The 21721-nt window shown below is 42.6% G+C and overlaps 1 protein-coding gene across 2 annotated transcripts in view; it reads right to left on the bottom strand.

Moving 5' to 3' along the window:
- The window catches only part of dnah5 (dynein, axonemal, heavy chain 5), a 179193-nt gene that overhangs the window by 119165 nt on the left and 38307 nt on the right, over positions 1-21721 (bottom strand). For both annotated transcript variants that reach the window (XM_026264930.1, XM_026264931.1), the window contains 11 exons: positions 21001-21241; positions 20724-20923; positions 19988-20141; positions 15527-15690; positions 15129-15285; positions 14739-14951; positions 14409-14633; positions 8647-8819; positions 7588-7766; positions 7107-7294; positions 6464-6658 (listed from right to left, as the gene is read on the bottom strand). In XM_026264930.1, the coding sequence (XP_026120715.1) occupies positions 6464-6658; positions 7107-7294; positions 7588-7766; positions 8647-8819; positions 14409-14633; positions 14739-14951; positions 15129-15285; positions 15527-15690; positions 19988-20141; positions 20724-20923; positions 21001-21241 (2089 nt within the window). The remainder of the gene's footprint in view (positions 1-6463; positions 6659-7106; positions 7295-7587; positions 7767-8646; positions 8820-14408; positions 14634-14738; positions 14952-15128; positions 15286-15526; positions 15691-19987; positions 20142-20723; positions 20924-21000; positions 21242-21721) is intronic.

Here is a 21721-nt window from a genome sequence, read left to right as displayed (position 1 = left end):
ACGCCCACGTGGGCAGTGACAGTGACACCTGGAGGGGCGTGATTGGGAGGAACGGCCCCCTTGATCTGAACCCGAGCGGTGTTCTGTTATTGGATTTCTGTGCTAACCACGGTTTGTCCATAACACCATGTTCAAGCATAAGAGTGTCTATCAGTGCACGTTGCACCAGGACACCCTAGGCCGGAGGTCGATGATCGACTTTGTGGTGGTGTCATCAGATCTTTGGCCATATGCCTTGAACACTTGGGTGAAGAGAGGGGCGGAGCTGTCAACTGATCACCACCTGGTAGTGAGTTAGATCCGATGGCGGGGGAGGAAGCTGGACAGACTCGGCAGACCCAAACGTACTGTGAGGGTCTGTTGGGAACATTTGGCCGAGCTCCCTGTCAGAGGGATCTTCAACTCCCACCTCCGGCAGAGCTTCTACCGGATCCCGAGTGAGTCTGCAGATATTGAGTCCGAGTGGACCATGTTCTCCACCTACATTGTCGCTGCGGCTGCTCTGAGCTGTGGCCGCAAGGTCTCCGGTGCCTGTCGAGGTGGCAATCCCCAAACCCGGTGGTGGACACCGGAAGTAAGGGATACCGTCAAGCTGAAGAAGGAGTCCTATCAGGCCTGGATGGCTTGTGGGACTCCGGAGGCAGCTGACAGGTACCGGCAGGCCAAACTGCAGCCCGGGTAGTCGTGGAGGCAAAATATTGGGCCTGGGAGGATTTAGGTGAGGCCATGGAGAAAGACTATCGGTTGGCCTCGAAGAGATTCTGGCAAACCGTTCGACGCCTCAGGAGGGGGAAGCAGTGCCCTTCCAACACTGTTTACAGTGATGAGATAGGCACCTGTTGACCTCAACTGGGGATATCATTGGGCAGTGGAAGGAATACTTCGAGGATCTCCTCAATCCCACCGACTTGTCTTCCGTTGAGAAAGCAGTGTCTGGGGATTTAGAGGAGGACTCGTCCATCACCTGGGCTGAAGTCATCAAGGTAGTGAAAAAGCTCCTCGGTGGCAAGGTACCAGGAGTATCTGGATGTTGTGGGGCTGTCTTGGCTGACATGGCTCTGCAACATAACATGGTGGTTGGGGACAGTACCTCTGGACTTTTCAAGAAGGGGGACCAGAGTGTGTTACAACTATAGGGGGATCACACTTCTCAGCCTACCCGGGAAAGTCTAGGCCAGGGTACTGGTAGTGGAACCTCGGATTCAGGAGGAACAGTGTGGTTTTCATCCTGGTTGTGGAACACTGGACCAGTTCTATACCCTTTCCAGGGTGCTGGAGGGTTCATGGGAGTTTGCCCAACCAGTCCACATGTTTGTGACCATGTTCCTCGCAGCATCCTGTGGAGGGTGCTCTGGGAGTATGGGGTCGGCGGCCCCCTGCTTAGGGCTGTCTGGTCCCTATACGACCGGAGCAAGAGCTTGGTTTGCATTGCCGGCAGTAAGTCAGACCTGTTCCCGGTGCAAGTTGGACTCCGGCAGGGCTGCCCCTTGTCACCGGTTCTACTACTTCAGCTCTCAATGGAGGCGGACGCATTTCTTTGCTCTCCTTCCCTGCCCTGCCTGCTTCGCCTGTCTCTTGTCTTGTCTACTTTGAGAGACTCTCTCTGCACTGCTTTCCTAAACTAAAACATGGATTTGATAAATTGGTCTCTCAACGCAACTGACACCATCTTCTCGATGAGGAGCTTGGGTTTCAGGGGAACCTGACTGCCCTGCCGGAACGTTCGCAGCTGGCTTCACGATAGACGCATGGGCAAATTGGTGAGTCGTGTGTCTGGCGGCTCTTTCCATGGAGGACATTGAAGATATCTACCTATTCGGAGCCATGATAACAGGTCTTCTGCTGATTGGATTAGGCTTTGCCCTGTGTTATTGGAAAATTCAGAAGATGGGAACAGCTGTCCAAAGCCTCACAAGGCTGCCCATCATGATTGAAACAGTGGGCAGAGCAGTCAGCATTGAGACTGAGACTATTAACCACAATATGGATAACATCACGGTGAAGCTCACGGCTTTGGAAAGGAAATTGGAGGATTTAGAGACCAAAAAAGACAAACATAGTGACAGTTAAATTGGAATGCGGCTACTAGACCAAAACAACTGGTATCTTATTTTCTTTCGGCTCCACTCCCAGCTTGGCCTTGGCTGGATAACAAATTTTCCCCTTGGAAAGCATGGCAACGAGATGCTCTGCGTTCCTCGACCCGTTTCCCACAAGACACCTGCTGATTGTTGTTGATTCTGTCTAGGACCTGACCAAGGCTCTCTCCATTGCAACTTGCTGTGACGCTGTATAATCTCCGGACTGAGGCATCTAGAGAGAATCACAACTATCCAGGCCTATAAATACACAAACTCTTACACGTATACAGATATGCACTCACCTCCCCACCCCCATCCCTCGCCTTCGCTGCTTTGTACCGTCTGTCAAGCGGGTCCATGACCAGCGCTTTCTAGCTGCAGGGTAGAACGACTGCTGTCTGCACTGGACCTCGACCCCCCCAATTTCCGTCCCCATTTGCAAAGTGTGTTTATGGTGTATCTGCTTTTGTTGCTGAGGTGTTTTTTCATGTTCTCATACTGTACTCCCAAAAGGAGCATAGTATGAGTGTTTTTGTTTTTTCTCTTCACTTTCCTAATATTATGCTGTATTTATTCCTCAATTCCCTGTCTTCCTGTTCCCTGTCAACCCCATTGTATGTATGTTGTGTATGTATGGACAGGCTGATGGCTAATTTCGCTGGTACTTGTGACTAGTGACAATAAAGGGCTACTACCATAATTTTTATGGACAGAATTTCTAGGTGCAGCCAAGGGCCAGAGAGTGTCCGGTTTGGGGACCATAAGATTTCATTGCTGCTTTCTGCGGATGATGTTGTCGTGTTGGCTTCCTCAGACCAGGACCTTCAGCATGCACTGGGACGGTTTGCAGCCGAGTGTGAAGCGGCTGGGATGAGAATCAGCACCTCCGAGTCCGAGGCCATGGTTCTCAGTCAGAAAAGAGTGGATTGCACACTTCAGGTTGGTGGAGAGTTCCTGCCTCAAGTGGAGGAGTTCAGGTATCTTGGGGTCTTGTTCATGAGTGAGGGAAGGATGGAACGGGAGACTGACAGACGGATCGGTGCAGCCTTTGCAGTAATGCGGTCGCTGTACCGGTCTGTTGTGGTGAAGAAGGAGCTGAGCTGTAACGCAAAGCTCTCGATTTACTGGTCAATCTATGATCCTACTCTCACCTATGGTGATGAGCTGTGGGTTATGACCAAAGGACAAGATCCCGGATACAGGCGGCCGAAATGAGCTTTCTCCGCAGGGTGGCTGGGCGCTCCCTTAGAGATAGGGTGAGAAGCTCGGTTACTCGGGAGGAGCTCAGAGTGGAGCCGTTGCTCCTCCACATCGAGAAGAGCCAGCTGAGGTGGCTCGGGCATCTATTTCGGATGCCTCCTGGAAGCCTTCCCAGGGCTGGCCTGGGTACGCCTAGGGAGAGGGAAGTCTGGGCGTCCTTGCTTAGACTGTTGCCCCCGCGACCCGGCCCCGGATAAGCGGAAGATGATGGATGGATGGATGGATCGGCATGGTATTGTCGTGATCACCCCATTGGGGGTGCTAAAGAGTGCTAAAGTGCTAAGAAACAAGACATTCACACATAGTCATAACTCCTGATACATTTGTCACAGTGTCATTATTTTACACTAGTTCATTGTAAATGAAAATGCATCAGACAAATCTTGGCTAGATATAACATTTCTAAATGCCATTTTTAGTCCAAGATAATTTTTCTGGTTACATTTGTTACTGTTGTTTGCCAGGACAATTTTAAAGAATGTCCCATAGGAATGAATTTCAAGAACAGTGCAATTTTAAGTAAAATGTACTAAGAAAGTGGTAATAATTTAATGAATGAGCTGAAAAGAAATATGACATTGCAAAGCATATTTACAAGTGGTATAATGTAGGTGAACAGATCTATTCTTAACATGCCTACAACATACTCCCAAATTACACTTTTAGTCGTTTTAGAAAATTTTAGTTCCCTTTCAGTCGGTCACGTTCGACATTACGAATGGGATCTCGCCCAAGAGCCCAATCACCTTCGAGTGGTACAAAACGAGCCAATGGTACACAAAGTACCTTGGTCTTTGGGATATGTATCGTGAGCTCCGCCCCGCAAAGCGGGTATATAAGGAGCAAGGCGAGCAACACGCATTCAAGCTTTTGCATAGCACATCACGTACTGCTTTCACCTGCTGCATCAGGCTTGAGTGGAATCCTCTGCCCTGTCCCGAGCGCTCGAGGCTGGATGATTGATTCCTGGGGGCTGCTCATGTGGATCGCCAGCTACCCCCTCTGGTTACTTTCTTCCTGGAGGTGCACCAGGAAGTAACCAGTTCTTGGAAGGCACCTTTAACTGCCCAAAACCATTCTGGTACTTCTTCCGCCTTCACTGCCCTCGATGGCGGGGCGGCCAAGGGGTATGCTGGGATTCCCCCGGTGGAGCGCTCTGTTGCGATGCAACTGTGTCCACAGAGCACCTCCACTTGGCGTGGCAGTCCCAAGCTGCCCTCCAAGGCCTGTAAGTTCTCATCCACGCTCGTGGCCAAGGCTTACAGAGCTGCAGGCCAGGCCGCTACTGCCCTGCATGCCATGGCCTCACTTCAGGTCTATCAAGCCAAGCTGCATGAGGGCTGTGCTGACACAGGGGTTTTGCAGGAGGCGCGCACTGCTACTGACCTCGCTCTCCGGGCGACGAAGGTCACTGCGCACTCCTTGGGTCAGGTAATGTCCACTTTGGTGGTCTAGGAGCGCCACCTATGGCTGAACCTAGCAGACATGAGGGAGTCTGATCGGGCTCAGCTCCTCAACTCCCCGGTCTCCCAGGATGGCCTCTTTGGCAACGCGGTAGAGAGCTTTGCCCAGCAGTTCTCTGCCGCCCATAAGCACTCTGAGGCTATCAGACACATCCTGCCCCGGCGGCCCACTGGTGTCTCCACCCCGCCACCAGCGCAGCAGCCTGCTTGTCGCCGAGGGCACCCCCCTGCGGCCTCCTCCACTCCCACTCGGCCACAGCAGCAGCCTTCACCCCTGCCGCAGCGAGGAGATGGCTGCAGAAAGGCGGCGCAACCCATCTCTGCCCCTAAGCCTGACAAACGCCAGGCCAAGTGGCATTCCTGAGATGGCGACCCGGAGTTGGAGACATCAGCTCGTCAAGGAGATGGTAGCAGGACCACTCCTTCCCCCGGAGGAGGGCCGGGGGAGAATCCTTTGTTCTCTGCGGCCGGTGGTACCCAAACCTTCACTAAAAGAGCTGTTTCCTCTACCTCTGGGTCCCAACAGGCCACGAACAACAGTTGGCGACGTGGCTAGAGTTCACCGGGCCTTCCCGCTGGCTCATCCGGACGCTCAGGCTCGGCTATGCGATTCAGTTTGCCCGGCGTCCCCCCCAGGTTTTGGAGTATCCACGCGATGATGGTGGGCAAAGATGCCCCTGTCATGTGCGCGGAGGCCGCGACCCTGCTGGCAAAGGGAGTGATAGAGCCGGTCTCTCCAGCCGACATGAAGTCCGGCTTTTACAGCCCTTACTTCATAGTACCCAAGAAAACAGGTGCGTTACGGCCAATCCTGGATTTGCATGCCTTGAACCAAGCTCTGCACAGACTCCCCTCAAGATGCTAACGCCAAAGCCCATTTTCGAATGCATTCGTCCGATGGATTGGTTTGCAGCGATCGACCTGAAGGACGCGTACTTTCATGTCTCCATTCTTCCTTGACACAGACCTTTTCTTCGGTTTGCTTTCGAGAGGCAGGCATATCAGTACAAGGTTCTCCCATTCGGGTTGGCCCTGTCTCCCCGCTTCTATACGAAGGTCGCGGAGGGAGCCTTGGCTCCTCTCAGGGAACAAGGTGTCTGTATCCTCAACTACCTCCATGACTGGCTGATCTTAGCTCACTCTCGATAGCGGTTATGCAAGCACAGGGATCTGGTGTGTACATCAACCGTCAGGGTGGTCTACGCTCCGGCCGCATGTCGCAACTCACTCAAAATCTCCTCTTGGAGACTCCACCCCCAGTCGGTTCAGCTGATTCGGGAATGCTTTGGAGACGCTCAGGTATCCTTCAGGGAACGAGGGTTACATACGTAACCAAGACGTTACTTTTACAATTACCCTAATTTATATGTAAATTAAGTTATATATAATGATGTAAAAGTCTATTCAAGAACGAAGGCTGACACATTTTATCCACAGCATCAAGATTTAGGTAAAGATTTGGAAACAATTAAAAATACTGTGTTAATCCACCTGGATCATGTCATTGTCACACATTCCTGAACAAGAACAGTATTTTCTATCCTTACTTGTTAATCTAGTTCACAATGAGTAGGGCAGAACTCAATTAATAGTTATATAGTTATATATATATTATTAGTTACACTGATTATTAGTTATATTGCGACCAATGACAGTCACCTGTTTAGAGAGCTGCTCCTCACACAGCTTGTATAGAGTGAAAAATTTCCTGGCTAGTTCAATATTGTCAATGAAGCCACAGCTAGCCAGTTTCACTCTGATAATTATCTGTCTGTCAGGAACCATCATCGCCACTGAGCGGAAGTTAATTTTCAGATTCTCTGGAAGTTCCTGCCTCCCTGCATATCCAGGATTCTGAAAAGAGAAAAGGAGATAAAAAAGGTGAAAATAACAACATATATTACTGTGTATGTGTAACCTTTTTCCACTCTAACCACCAATTTATTGGACCTTTTCTCACAGATTTTCACAAACAGTAATGAGATAAGTAACCGTATCTAAATGAGATGTCTATAAGTAACTGTAAAATGTTCTATAAAATATGGGAAAAAAAGTTAGGAGGGATTTACAAAGCATAAATAATGTTCAGTGGTTTATTGTTTTTAGAAATGTCTAAATTTTATTGCTTTTATTTTGTAAAGAGTGGTAATATGATACAAGCCACTAATAAATAACAAACTTGCCACAGTAATACAGAATTTAGTTGATGAGCAGTCACAGTTGAATTCCTACTTCCTAGTGTTAAAGTAAATATTTTTGAGATGAGTGATGTTTTAAAGAAGACACAAAGACACCAGCTCACCATGGTAAGAAAAATGCCAAATTCTGGGTTCATCCCCACGTTATCTCCATCTGTAAAGTTGAAGTTCTTCCGCCGTTCTTTCTTGCAGGTGAGTACAATGGCAATTTGCTGAGCTGCTACTGAAAGCACTGGCAGGTCGATACGGTTAAACTCATCAAAACAACCCCAGGAGCCAGATTGAGCAAGACCTAGAAAGAAAGAAAAAAAAATAAATAAATCAACAACTTCAAGATTGCAAAAAGAACAAGTATATTCTAATAAAATAATTTAAAAAATCAAAGAAATTGGTTATTCATGTTTAATTTCACACACCATATCATCTGAAAATTACTTGAGTATGGGTAATGAATTAAGAGTTGATTACTTACAGAGTTCCCATGTTTTGTCATTTATAATTACATTACATAAATATGATTTTTCTTAATTGCAAGAATAAAGTTACATTTATCTTTAAAATCTGCATTGAGCACACATGTGGCACCTTTGAATATTCTGCCCAAGCCTCTGAAGTCCATCTGGTCAGAGCAGTTGAATACCACCACATATTTGCCCAGGCAGCGGCCCATGTCCTTAGTGGTTTCTGTCTTTCCTGTCCCTGCTGGCCCAGCTGGGGCTCCGCCCATACTCATTCCCAGAGCTTGAGCTAAAGTAATGTAGCATCTGGGAAATATATTGAAAATGGCATTAATATCATGCAGAGATTAATATATTTTAATATTAAACAAAAAATTTAATTTGCACTGCAAAGAAGCATTTTCTTAATCAGTATTTTTGTCTGTTGTCCAGTAATAATATTTGAACGTTCATAACACATGCTGCAATCAAATGTACTTTATTATTATAACTACTATTAGTACATTATCACTATTGTTGTTGTTTTTATTATTGGCATATGCATTTAGTATATTCACAACATCATTTTACTCTTTAATTCCATACATATTCTCTGAAGAAAACTAACAGATTTTCTTTTCTATGAGAACAAAACACAAATTACTGGTTGACTGCATGGAAAGTAAAAAAGAAAAAAATAAATAATGTGCTACGTGTAATGTGTAAATATGTATGTATGTATGTATGTGTGTATGTATGTATATTTTGCTTAAAGACCATTGGGTCTATTTTTTTGCAGTGATATTATTGACAATTCTTGTATTAAATTATCTTAATGTCATAAATAAATAAATAAATAAATAAATAATACGAATAATTCTTATTACTGTAAAGTGAGATATTATTTCAGTTTTTATACATACTAGTAGTATTTGTTGAACAGCATTTAATTTATGAATATTTAAATTATAAAAAACGTAGTATTACAACATGCATTACAATAATGAGAATCACCATTGAGAATATAATTTTTTCTTATAAATAATATTATTTCTTATGCTAATCCTCTTCTTGGTCTTTTGTATTTTGTACTGGGCACAATTTATAATTGTATGATATGTAAGAAATCACATCTGAATGAAATTATACATAAATTATCCCACAAAGGAAAAACAGAGATAAACAAGCTTGTAATTGCCAACAGCACCTGTCAGTGAGAGGAGTGATGACCAGCCTGTCGGTGCAGCCAAGAAACTCATTCTGGTACTCGAAACCCACGTCAGTGATGTTGATCATCATCTTATCCGAGTCTTCATTAAAGTAAAAGCGGCATTGCTTCAACCATTCAAAGTCTGTGGGACTTTTGATGTGCAAACGACACTGTGTGACAAGATTAGGTTTTGCTGAGTGGTTATCTTTTAGAGTTGTCTCAAAGACAATGGGTCTCATTCACTAATAATTGCGTACAATTTTCTTATTTATACGCACATTTGAACTTCTCACGATAACTTTCCGCCTAATTCACAATTCACTAGTTCACGCTTACATATAATTAGCTGAGGTATGGTATGCGTATTTGGCGTGCTGTCCGGGGAAGGGCTCCGAGCTCGGGAATTGCCCATACCTAGAGTACCCCCCCTTCCCCGTATATTGTAAAGTGAACTTGAAGTGAGGAGATGGGGTGGAGGAGGGATGCTGATAAACCGTCAATGGATAGAGGTAAGTCAGCGATATTTATACTGTGGGATTGATTACTTGATTGTGGTCCACCTGTGATGATTAGGCTAAGTATCTGACGCGCTCCTCCCGAATCTTCATTGATAATTACATCACGTGCGTACGCACATGAGCTTGTTCTCAAACTCGTTTTTCTGTTAGTGAATTTGGAGTCTTCTAAATGAGCGCACACGTGCACGAGGTTCGTAATTAGCATAATTCACGCCCAAACCAGCTCCATATAAGGGCTTTCCACAACGCAGCACTTGTACAGAGAAAGACAATTATGGCACCAAAACAAAAAGACAAAGAAAAATAACTTTAACGATAATGAACGTAAGGTTTTGCTGTCGGAGGTGGAAGCCAGGAAAAATTTGTTATTTAAAAGTGTATCCACTGGCATAACGGGCACAGGTAAAAAAAGAAGCATGGGTTATGGTAACGCAGGCTTGGAGGATAAGGTGGTATAGGGTGAGAGCAGTTGGTGATGTGGCTTAGGTGTGGTTCCAGTGAGTTGCATAAATCAATGAGGACTTCTCTGGGCAACCTAAAGCTAATGAACAGCCATTTGTCACTCTCAGCAAACATATCTGTGCGCTCTCTAAAGACGCGCTCTCTCCTTAGAGCACGCGCCGCAATGTTTATAAGGCCCCGGTTGTACATGATTATTGCGTACGTGCGGTATAGGTTGCTCTTGAATCTTTTCATACATTTAGAATACATTTTAGTACGAAAGTTTTGATGAATGATGATTTATTCGTAAAAACGTCCATACGCACATTTCACGCAAAAATCTGTGCCTACGCATATTTAGTGAAAGAGACCCAATGTCTACGAATACTTAAAACTGTCTGAGTGCTGTTTGGCATTCAGAGATATTAAGACATCCAACCTTGCCAGTTGACATTCAAATTATGAGGAAGCTTATTTATGGTTTTGTAATTTGGGTGCCTGTAATTAGCTAAATTGCCGTTTGTAAATTGACAAAGGCAAAACTTTAAAAATGGAGGTTTGTTTACAAAAGGTAAATATAAAATCCTTACATGATGAACTCAAATGAGTGCAGAGAATTTATTAGAATAAAAATAAAGAAAGATAAAAGGCAAGGCAAGAAAAAAGTTGTTTTCTGAGCAATTGCAGCATATACCATACACATTGGATTAATAGAATCTGGATTAAAATAGTGATACCTATAGAAGGCAACTTTTTTGAGCAATGTTGCTTGGGCACTTTCCCATTGAGAATGGGCAACAAATTTCTATTTGACTAAAGTTACATTTTTTATCACTTTTCTATTTTATTTGTCCTGTCGTTTGTGATTTGCCTCTTTGTTTTATATGCAACAAAATAAAATAAAACGGAGAAATATATTGTTACTGAGAAATAAAAATGTTCATACCGTGAAATACGATTTTGGTCATATCACCTAAGTGGAAGGATATTTATCTGGATACTTTAGATTGGTTGTGGCCCTAATCTCACCTGATTGGCCATTGATGGTGTAACAGTAATGAGCGGATGGTATTCAACCATCTGTTCCATATTAATGAATCCCGACTCTCTAATACACTCTGCTCTCAAAGACCAGAACTTGAGTAAAAAAAACAAGGACTTTCGTTTTACAGCATCTTCCAACATGACTCACCACTCGGGCGCCGCGTTGTCGGCAACATCCTATGGCAGGGTGACAGTTATTACACCTTCGAGACAGTCCAGAGATACTCGCGTGAGCCTCAAAGGAAAGACAGACACCTGCCTTTTTCACTCATGGCACGATGACACATTCCACAACACAGACACACACACACAAACACACGGGTATTTCTGGCCCGCACATTAACCTTTTTGATAAAACTACCTCTAAATGTATTAAATGTATCTCTTCATGTGCTTAGATGTCTTCACGTGGCATAGTGAAGACTATTAAAGAGTCTTCACTTAAAGATTTTGGTGATTTTACATCTGAGTTAGTTCTGGCTGCAGATAAAGTTTTTAATAGTTGGTGATTTTAATATCCATGTTGATAATGAAAAAGATGCATTGGGATCAGCATTTATAGACATTCTGAACTGTTTTGGTGTTAGACAACACGTTTCAGGACCTACTCATTGTCGAAATCATACTCTAGATTTAATACTGTCACATGGAATTGATGTTGATAGTGTTGAAATTATTCCACCAAGTGATGATATCTCAGATCATTATTTAGTTCTGTGCAAACTTCATATAGCCAAAATTGTAAATTCTACTTGTTACAAGTATGGAAGAACCATCACTTCTACCACAAAAGATTGTTTTTTAAGTCATCTTCCTGATGTATCCAAATTCCTTAGGTTATCCAAAACCTCAGAACAACTTGATGATGTAACAGAAACTATGGACTCTCTCTTTTCTAGCACTTAAAGTTGCTCCTTTACGCTTAAGGAAGGTTAAGGAAAACAGTTTGACACCATGGTATAATGAGCATACTCGCACCCTAAAGAGAGCAGCCCAAAAAATGGAGCGCAGCTGATGGAAAACAAAACCAGAGGTATTTCGTATTGCTTGGCGGGAAAGTAACCTATTCCACAGAAAAAGCATTAAAAACTGCTAGATCCGATTACTTTTCTTCTCTTTTAGAAGAAAACAAACATAACCCCAGGTATTTATTCAATACAGTGGCTAAATTAATGAAAAATAAAGTCAACAAATTTCCCAACACCACAGCAGTAATGACTTTATGAACTACTTTACTTCTAAAATCGATACTATTAGAGATAAAATTGCAACCATTCAGCCGTCAGCTACAGTATCACATCAGACAGTGCACTCTCATCAAAAAACCACAACTTTACCCCAAAGAACTAGTTAATTATAGACCAATCTCAAATCTTCCTTTTCTGTCCAAGATACTAGAAAAGGTGGTATCCTCACAATTATATTCCTTCTTAGAGAAAAATGGTATATGTGAGGATTTCCAGTCAGGATTTAGACCATATCATAGTACTGAAACTGCTCTCCTTAGAGTTACAAATGATCTGCTCTTATCATCCGATCGTGGGTGTATCTCTCAATTAGTTTTATTGGATCTTAGTGCTGCGTTTGACACAATTGACCACAACATTCTTTTGCATAGACTTGAACACTTTGTTGGCATCAGTGGAAGTGCATTAGAATGGTACTTATATGACCACCATCAGTTCGTAGCAGTGAATGAAGATGTATCATATCGATCACAAGTGCAGTATGGAGTACCTCAAGCCTCAGTACTAGGGCCGCTACTCTTCATGCTTTATATATTACCCTTGGGAGGTATCATCAGGAAACATGGTGTTAGCTTTCACTGTTATGCTGATGATACTCAGCTCTATATTTCTTCGCGGCCCGGTGAAACACACCAATTTGAAAAACAAATGAAATGCATAGTCGATATAAAAAACTGGATGACGAGTAATTTCTTACTGCTAAATTCTGAGAAAAAAATAGGTGTTAATTATAGGACCTAAAAACTCCGCTTGTAATAACCTAGAACACTGTCTAAGACTTGATGGTTGCTCTGTCAATTCTGCGTCATCCGTTAGGAACCTAGGTGTGCTATTTGATCACAATCTTTCCTTAGAAAGATTTCCTTAGTCACTGCAGCCACCCAGATCCAGTACGCATCCAGACCAGATGGTGGATCAGCACCTAGACAGGACCTCTACAGCCCTGAAAGACAGCGGAGACCAGGACAACTAAAGCCCCAGATACAGATCCCCTGTAAAGACCTTGTCTCAGAGGAGCACCAGGACAAGAACACATGAACCAGATGATTCTTCTGCACAATCTGACTTTGCTGCAGCCTGGAATTGAACTACTAGTTTCGTCTGGTCAGAGGGGAACTGGCCCCCCAACTGAGCCTGGTTTCTCCCAAGGTTTTTTTCTCCATTCTGTCACCGATGGAGTTTCGGTTCCTTGCCATCCCTGACTCGCAAAATTATAGTTTATGGTGTCGTTATAATCGTAAAAACCCGACTGTGACGACTCTCAATGGCAAATTACAAAAAGATACATTGTTTCAGAAGTACAAACTTTGAGGAAAAATGTTTAATTTTGTCATAGCCATAAATTAGACCAGTGGGCGGAAATCAGCAGACAAAGAAGATTTTTCCGCCTCAGTTTCTCACACTTCATTGGTTCATATGGTGAGATAGGTGTAAACCAACCTTTCCAAAAAAAAACAAAGGAAAACCCTTGTTCTTGGCATTCCGCCAGAGAAAGAGGGGGTTCTCATCTTCGTGACTGGACTTCTCTAGTAGTCTCTCCATTTGTTCTTCTTTACTTTTTGTTTTATCTTAGTTTTCTTTATTGTCTTCTGATATTTGACTTCGTTCAATTGTCCCCACAAGCCAAACGAACTTAAGTCTAATCATCTTTTGACAAAGTTTACATTCGCGTTAACCATCGAGCACACACATCATCTGCTCCTGAAAGAACAACGCAGAAGCTGCACCAACGGACAATTTGTACTCAGCTACACACAAGAGCCAGATCAAAGCATGTATACTTTCTTATCATCTTATCAACTCATTTTTGTGAAATTATCCAATGACTTATGGTCTCTTGCAAAGTTAACTGTTTGAAAATTGTCACTCTGAGATCTGCCTTCCCTCCCTCTCTCTCTCTCCCTCTCCCTCTCTATCTCATTACTATTCTCATTCGATTATCTTGTTTAAATTGTACTGTTTGTTTTGCTATATACTCATATTTACTCTGTGTGAATTGTAGTTATGTACTCTTTAGTCTGCTTTTATTAAATACAATAATTTGCTTGAATTGAACCCTTTTATTGCTCCTCAAGATCGAAGTCCCTGAATCGTGTGATCTAAGCTACAAGCTTTGTTTTCTAGGAATTAATTTCAGTAATCTAAATAGTACAGACACAGAAAATATAGTTTTTTCCTGATCAGAAGATTCATATTTCTTGGAGTTTGTAAGAAGGGTATTTTTATTGATTTTTGATAAGGAGGTCTAGCATCCAGTTCGCGGGACGAACAGATTGTCTATATAACTTAAATTAATTCTAGTAAAGTTTGCCTTTAAATGATTAAATATTCCCTCTTTTGGGTAATTTAATAATTCTAAGCAATAAGCAAATCATATTCATAGACTCATGAATATTCACTTCACTTGAGTTAATTATTCCCCAGAAAGTGATTGTTGCTACAATGGTAACATTGGCCAGCAACATTGCTCAAAAAGCTGCCCCGTGTATCATCACCTTAAGGCACTCACCAAATCATCAAAGATGTCCCTTTGGTGCACGTGAATGGTGATTAGTGTTTCATATTTTATCCGTTCAACGGCTCCAAGGTCCTTTGTGGTCATATCAATCAAATTGTTGAGGAGCTCAAGAAAAAAATGGTTGGTTTTAGCCATGATCTTACGGTCATATCTGGCATTGCTCAAAGCATCCTCAGAATCCTTTGTCCAGATCATCTGGATTCCCAGTAAACCAACCTAAATAAAGTAAACAAGCAGTCTGGTTAATATACTGTATCATTTTGCTTAATTTACAATACAAGTTGTGGTCACAAGTGATCACTGTCACTATTTTGCCACTACCTGTGCTGGAAAGGAGTCCAAAAATTGTATCAACTCAAAGCCAGAGTCTTGAATGGCAAGTGCAGCCTGACGGATGACAAGGTGCAAAGACCTCTGTGATTCTTTCAGTAGTGCATTAAGCCAGACCTCCACATTACCCTCCGCTATGACAGGCCTGTCCAGCTCAACTGTTTCACCTTCTCGGGATAATATTTCCAGAATCTTATCATACATCTAAAAGCAAATTGTAGCAATAATCATGGTTTAATTTCACAGCAGATATTTTTAAGTTAAAATTAAAAACATAATCCTAAAACATGACAATGAAATGCAGCAACTGTTCCAGGATGTCTAAATTATTGGAAAGGAAGGTCAAAGAGTTATATTTTGCTTATTTAAAGTAGTGTTCACCTTTTCATGGAAGCGGACACATTTGATGTTGTCAAAGATGTTGAGCAGGTGAGCCTGGATGGTGTGTGAGTCAGATGCTTGGCCCAAAATCTCCAGCAGTGCGGGATCTGACACAAAGAAGAAACGTGGAAATAGCAAACGCTTCTTCTCCAGGTACCTGCAAAGTAGAAAAAAAAAGAAAAAAAAAATAGCTGCATTTAAAATAGCTGCATTTTGAAGAGCTCTACTCAACCTCACACAGATTTCATTTCCCACTCAACCAAATGTCACCTGTGACAATAGAACTGCAAAGTTCCAAGGTTCATCTTGGTAAAGAAACGGCTGAAAACTGCAAACTGATAAAGAAACTGCTGAAACCTGATATAAGGACTTGAGTGACAAACAAAGGTGTGACGTACCCCGTGAGGGATTTTTGACACATCTCTAGCTGTTCCAGCAGGTGAGGCAGCAGCTGACCCATAGTCTCATCTCCAACACATGACTGGACAACATTGGGCATTTCATGAGCTCGAGTCATGATTTTCACCCAGGATTTATCAATGTTGGAAAACCGCTTCGCCTCCTAAAATGGAAAGATAAAACATTTATTTTTGTCATGCAAAAACAATGTATTTATTTTACTGTAAGTAGGGCTGGGAGATATAATGGTATATATTGGTATAACGTGTCTATCGTTAGAAATTTTGCTATTTTTTATTTCACCGCATGCAAATATATCCGTGTAGCACAGTACTGGTTAAAAGTTTTACACATTAAGAGTGACAAAACATACATGCATCAGAAAATAAAGAGTGGGATGTGTTTGGTGTTAAATAGAGTTATTAAGCTTAATAAGATGTGAAAAGAACTCCATGTGGTGCCCACGGGCTAGCATTCTATCTCTAATTCAGTTCTCTTTTGTGTCTAATAGTGCTTGCAGTTATGTCAGAATCATGTTGATAATTCACATAAACACTGTTAGTTATGTGTTACATAAAAAAAAACAGTTGGGTGAACTGGATGTGTATCAGTACAATATATTGGATCCATGCATTCGGTCTTAAAGGGACAGGATTTTAATTAACCTGCTGGTGTCTATGTCAGTAATGTTAATTAAACAACAAAAGACTTAAAAAAGACTGAAAAAAAAAATGAAACGAGACAACACAAGCACATGACCCAAAGACAAGGCCATGTGCGTGCACACAAAACATGGGCCTGCCATGATCCTGCCTCAAGACTAGGGGAAAAATCAAGGACATGAGGGCAGAATCGTGACAGAACCCCTCCCTTAAGGAGCGGCTTCCAGACTGACAGAGATAGACACAAACCAACAAAACATGTCAAATAACAGTAAAGGTAAACACGAATACACCACGAAAGGGTTTGGGTGACAAATCAGAAAAAAACAAACAAGGAAGGGGAGGAGGCGGAACAACAAAGTTCATGGGGGGGAAGTCCAGGGTGGATGGGTGGAGCAGAGGTTTTAGGTTGACGGGACGAAGGCTGATGACGAGGGGTCCGGGCAGGTCTGAGTGGCGTAGAGTGGGAAGTGATCTTGGGAGAAACAGTCCGAGGTTGTACTGTGACAGGGGGTACAGCAGGCAACTGTGAAGTGGGAAATGGTCCGGGGCTCACAGCAACAGACCAGGAATCAGAGCTTCCATCCGAATCCACACTCATCTCTGATTCAGTAGCGGCGTTGACAGAAAATGGCTCTGGAAAGGAGCTAACGGCAGCTGGTTCGGGATCAGCGCTCACTGCAGCTGGCTCGGGATCAGCGCTCACTGCAGCTCTAGGAACGGGGTCTGGGGACAAGACAGGTCTGGCAGGTACTTCTAGGATCTTGACTAGGCATGACAAATATTCTGACAGGGTCTTGGCAGCAATGACAACAGGCATCTCTAGACAAGCCGAAACAGACTGCAACACTGCTTCAGCAGCAGAGTCGGCCGCGGCTCTCTCCTCAGCACTCACGACTGCAGACTCAGACACAGTTCTCTCTGTTGCGGGTTCAGAAACCTCCTTTACTGAGGTAATTTCAGGAACAACGCTTTCCACCACAGTCTTCAGAACAGCCTCCTCTGCAGCAACCTCTGGAGCCACTCTTAAAGCAGAATTCTCAGGAACAGCGCTCTCAGTGACAGCAGCAGGTTGGAGAGGCATCATGGACTCAGGGGGAGACAGGGACGAAGGACCAGAAGAACCCTTCTTCCTCTTCTTTCTCCTTGGCCGCGGTGCAGAGGCAATAGCCGGATCTGTGACTGGTTGGGGAAGTTCAGCAAGAGCCTTGACTGGTAGTGGAAGGACAGTCTCAGGCAGGGTTGACTCCGATGCTGAGGATTCTGAGGCAGACTCCCACGAGAACCCTCTCCCTCATTTCTTGCAGAGACTGATTGGTGTGGAATGTGCCACGGGATTCGGGGAGGCAAGAACCTGATCCCCCAGTGTTGCAACTGCCAGGACACGACCCTTCGAGATCACTGGCAGCTTGGCAGAAGGTGGGGATCTCGAGGGGGAAACTCTCCCATAGTTGGGCATAGTTCCTCAGGATCCTCTCAGCCTGAGACGAGAATGGAAGGGTGACACTCCTCTTGTCAGTGGGGATGACAACCAGCATTGCTTATGGGACTCCAGTTGTCACTGAAATTCGGAGGACATCCTGTCTGCTGAGTTCTTTCTTTGGCAGTTAATTCTGTCACGTGGGGATGCGGGAATGAACTCAGGCGCAGACAGAACGCACTACACACAGGGTTTATTTATGACAAAAAGGGGAAAACAAAACCCACGAAGGGGAAAACAACGACTAGGGAATAGACAAATAACTTGACAAGACTTAGACTAGAAACAAACAATAAACAAAAGACTCTTCTCTCAGGAACTCACACTACAGAAAAACAATCCACAGGTCTCACAACATTTAGTCAAAGTGTAACAATGAACCGCACTAGACAGCAAACACAAGGGGATTGAAATAGGGACACTAATGATAACATAACAGGTGACACAGGTGAAGCAATAATGACAGAACAAGGATAACAAGAGGGCGGGGCAAGGAAACAAGACAACACAAGCACATGACCCAAAGACAAGGCCATGTGCTTGCACACAAAACATGGGCCTGTCATGATCCTGCCTCAAGACTAGAGGAAAAATCAAGGACATGAGGGCAGAATCATTACAATTTCTAAATTCATGGTTCCAGGGGGTTAATGTTAAAGCTCTTGTATGTTCAATTACTCTGGGAGCAAGAACCCCCATAAGGAACCATACCGCCAAAGATTAATTGTGTTCAATAAACTAAAGTAAACTTGCCAAAGTGGTTCCTGTCTGAAATACGGTGAAATAATATTTTGGTCGTATCAACCTAAGTGTAAGGATATATAGTTTAAATCATAAAGTGCATTTGTAAACCATTTTAACTATGTAATTATAATAAGTTTCTTATGCTTTTCTATTGTAAGGAAAAACAAAACAAACATATCATAAAATCCATCTTGTCTTGTAACATTTTTAATCTTAAAGGGGGGGTGAAATGCTCGTTTTCAATCAATCTCCTGTTAATCTTGAGTACCTATAGAGTAGTACTGCATCCTTCATAACTCCAAAAAGTCTTTAGTTTTATTATATTCATAAGAGAAATATAGTCTGTACCGATTTTTTCCGGAAAAACACGAGCGTCTGTAGGCGTGACATGTGGGCGGAGCTAAAGAATCACGAGAGCCAGTAGGCTCTTGCGCTGATAGCGTTTGGAAGCTTGAGGACAAAACCAACCAAAAACAAACCATTGCTAACAGTCAGATTCAGCGTATATTTATGATCCAGAGGCTGAAATTTAACAAGAGCAGCAGCAACAACAGCGGCTCTATGTGGTATGTACTGAAACTGTATATATATTTGCTTAGCGGTTTTGGAAAATGATTATGTTCCACTTTGTGTTTTTTTTTTTTTTTTTTTTTTAAGCTGTACATGTGGAAAGTGCAGTTTGATGACAACATCGCATGTTGTTTACTTGATTTGCTTACACGCCGACAGCTAAGTTAACAACACAGAGATATTTGAAGCCGTTTCACTCACCGCATGCGGTTCCAACACACGATTGTGACCCTTTTTCGTTGGGACTGCATTATCCTTAAGAAATAAACGATGTGCAAATCCGTCGTCAAACTGGGCCTTGTTTGTAAAACAAGCATCTTCGAAATGCAGGGGAACAAACACAAACACTTACACAACTCCGTTGATGCTCTGTAAAAATAAACTCCATCCACTGGTCCCTTAATGCTGTTTCTCTTTAGGTAATCTGTGCAGGGTTGTCTTGCCCTGGCAACCAAAAACACACTCCTTTTGTGACATTTCGCGACGCTCTCGCTCTGATCAGTGAAGTCTGTTGTGCTCTCAGTGCTGTGCTATACGGGAGCGCGCGCTCTTCCGGCAGACGCGCCCTCAGGACCCATATAAGGAAATTCCGCTCCATCTAACGTCACACAGAGCCATACTCGAAAAAAACTTTCCGAAACTTGTGACAAACCGGAAGTAGTATTTTTGGAAAAGAAATACTCCTTCAATCATACAATTTAATTTTTGAAACTTTGTCCATGTTTAGCATGGGAATCCAACTCTTTAACAGTGTAAAAAATTCAGTATGCATGAAATAGCATTTCACCCCCCCTTTAAACTGATAGATTCATTGAATATCAGGCAGTTAGTAAACATGCTCCAACACATTGAGCCATGATACTCATAGGGAATATGTGGGTTTAAAATCAGTCATAATCTTGACCTAGTCTTGTTTCTTCACTCTTTTCCCATTGTTTCTTCAGTTTCAGTAAAAGGGTAAAATCTAGGTGTCAATGTATGGAAGACTAAATTACTGATATTACCTTCGGCAGCTGTTTGGCAATGTCTCCACCGACAAAAACAGCCTCAAGGTAAATCCAGAGGTTTTGCACAGTCATCCAGTTCTCAATGATATCTGTTGTGTTGGAGAGGTTCTGAACCCATTTTTGGATCTGAGCTTTGAACGGTGTATTGTATCTATAGAGAGACACAATGTCTTGGGTATCAGAGGATCTGCTTAATAATTGATATTGATTCATTCCATTTGATAGACTTATGTTTTATTAAGTGTACATTTGAGACAACCGCATGCAGACTTAAATGTAATGCCACAACACAGTCAATTTGCAAAATTCACAAGTAAATAATATTACACTTTATTACAACAGTCCACTTTCTGACATTCTAAGGACTATAAATAAATTTGCAACTACATGTCAACTAACTCTCATTAGACTATTAGTAGACTGTTAGGTTAGGGTTAGGGTTAGTAGAATAAGTTGACATGTCCATGCAAAGTTACTTTTAGTCAACAGAATGTCTGTTAGGGGACCATCAAAATAAAGTGTTAGCAGATGCGTATAGAATCTACTAATACCTTTAATTAATATGTAGTGGTAAAATTACTTAAGGAAAAAAAGAAAATATTATCCCTAACAGACTATCATAAACCCGCTGTGGATATTGTCATAGCCATGACATGCCACTAGAAATAAACTACTGTAACTGCACAGATAGTAGAATTTTCCAGAGAAATTAAATGTTAGTCTAATGACTCACCTGTTGCTCATAAGTGAGCCTAGCACCATTAGACTGTCTTCCATGTTTGTAATGATCTCAGATGTGCTGTCTCCTCTTAAAAGGAGCTCACCTCTGGTTTTAAAGTGAGCAAAGGTAAAGGTCTTGTTGTCCCATTCTGCAATTACTTGCTTGAGTTTCTGCTCGATGTCACGCTCCTTCACAGCACTAATACAGATGTCCTGCAAAAATGGTTGTCACACTTGGAATTTTTTTTAAATAAAGAGCTATAAATCTATATATAAAACAAAATTCTGACCTCAATTTCTTCTTTGTACTTCAGCAGTGGGGCTTCCATGATGTTGCGGAGCTTGAAGTTATCAGTTTCGACTTCAAAGGTGTGACCTGTAACCTCAGTAATCCTCTTCCAGTGACGTGTCATCATGGATTTGTTAGTCATTAGATCCAGCAGGGGGCAGCACTCGCTAAAGTCATCAATAGTTTTTTTGAGGTCCAGAAATGCCTGCCACTCTTTAAGGGCCCGTGGCAGCTTACGGCACCTGCAAAAAAAATACAATTTAAAAAATTTTAAAACCTCTCAGCAGGGTAATGAATATGCCAACTATTGCAAATATCATTGTTATTCCTGATTTCATGTTTAAAGATAACTTATTATTAGATTTGTGAATTGTTGTCCACTATTAGTGGAAAATTTATGTTGTTTGACTGTGCATAAACCTTGCTTACTGCAAAAAAAACATACAAATGTTCATTCCCATTGTACAGAACTCATTGTACAGTTTATGTAAATTATATCTGACAGTAAACTCTTAATTTGTCATCTTATTATGAAAAGTTATTTGTGTTACACTGGTACTTGCTCCAAAACACTGAAGCTTTAATTTCAGTTCTTGACAGGCATAGGAAATTTCTGTAATTACCCATAACAGACCAGCACAGTTGAAATGCCCTGGTGCTTTCATGCTTTTCAGTGTTACTATATGACTGCCAGAGAGTGGATATTCGGAAATGTAGTTTGA

Source organism: Carassius auratus, unplaced genomic scaffold (assembly GCF_003368295.1).
Source record: "Carassius auratus strain Wakin unplaced genomic scaffold, ASM336829v1 scaf_tig00217152, whole genome shotgun sequence".
NCBI lineage: Eukaryota > Metazoa > Chordata > Actinopteri > Cypriniformes > Cyprinidae > Carassius > Carassius auratus.
The sequence above is the reverse complement of the archived record's forward strand: the minus strand, read 5'-3'. Positions and strand labels throughout refer to the sequence as shown.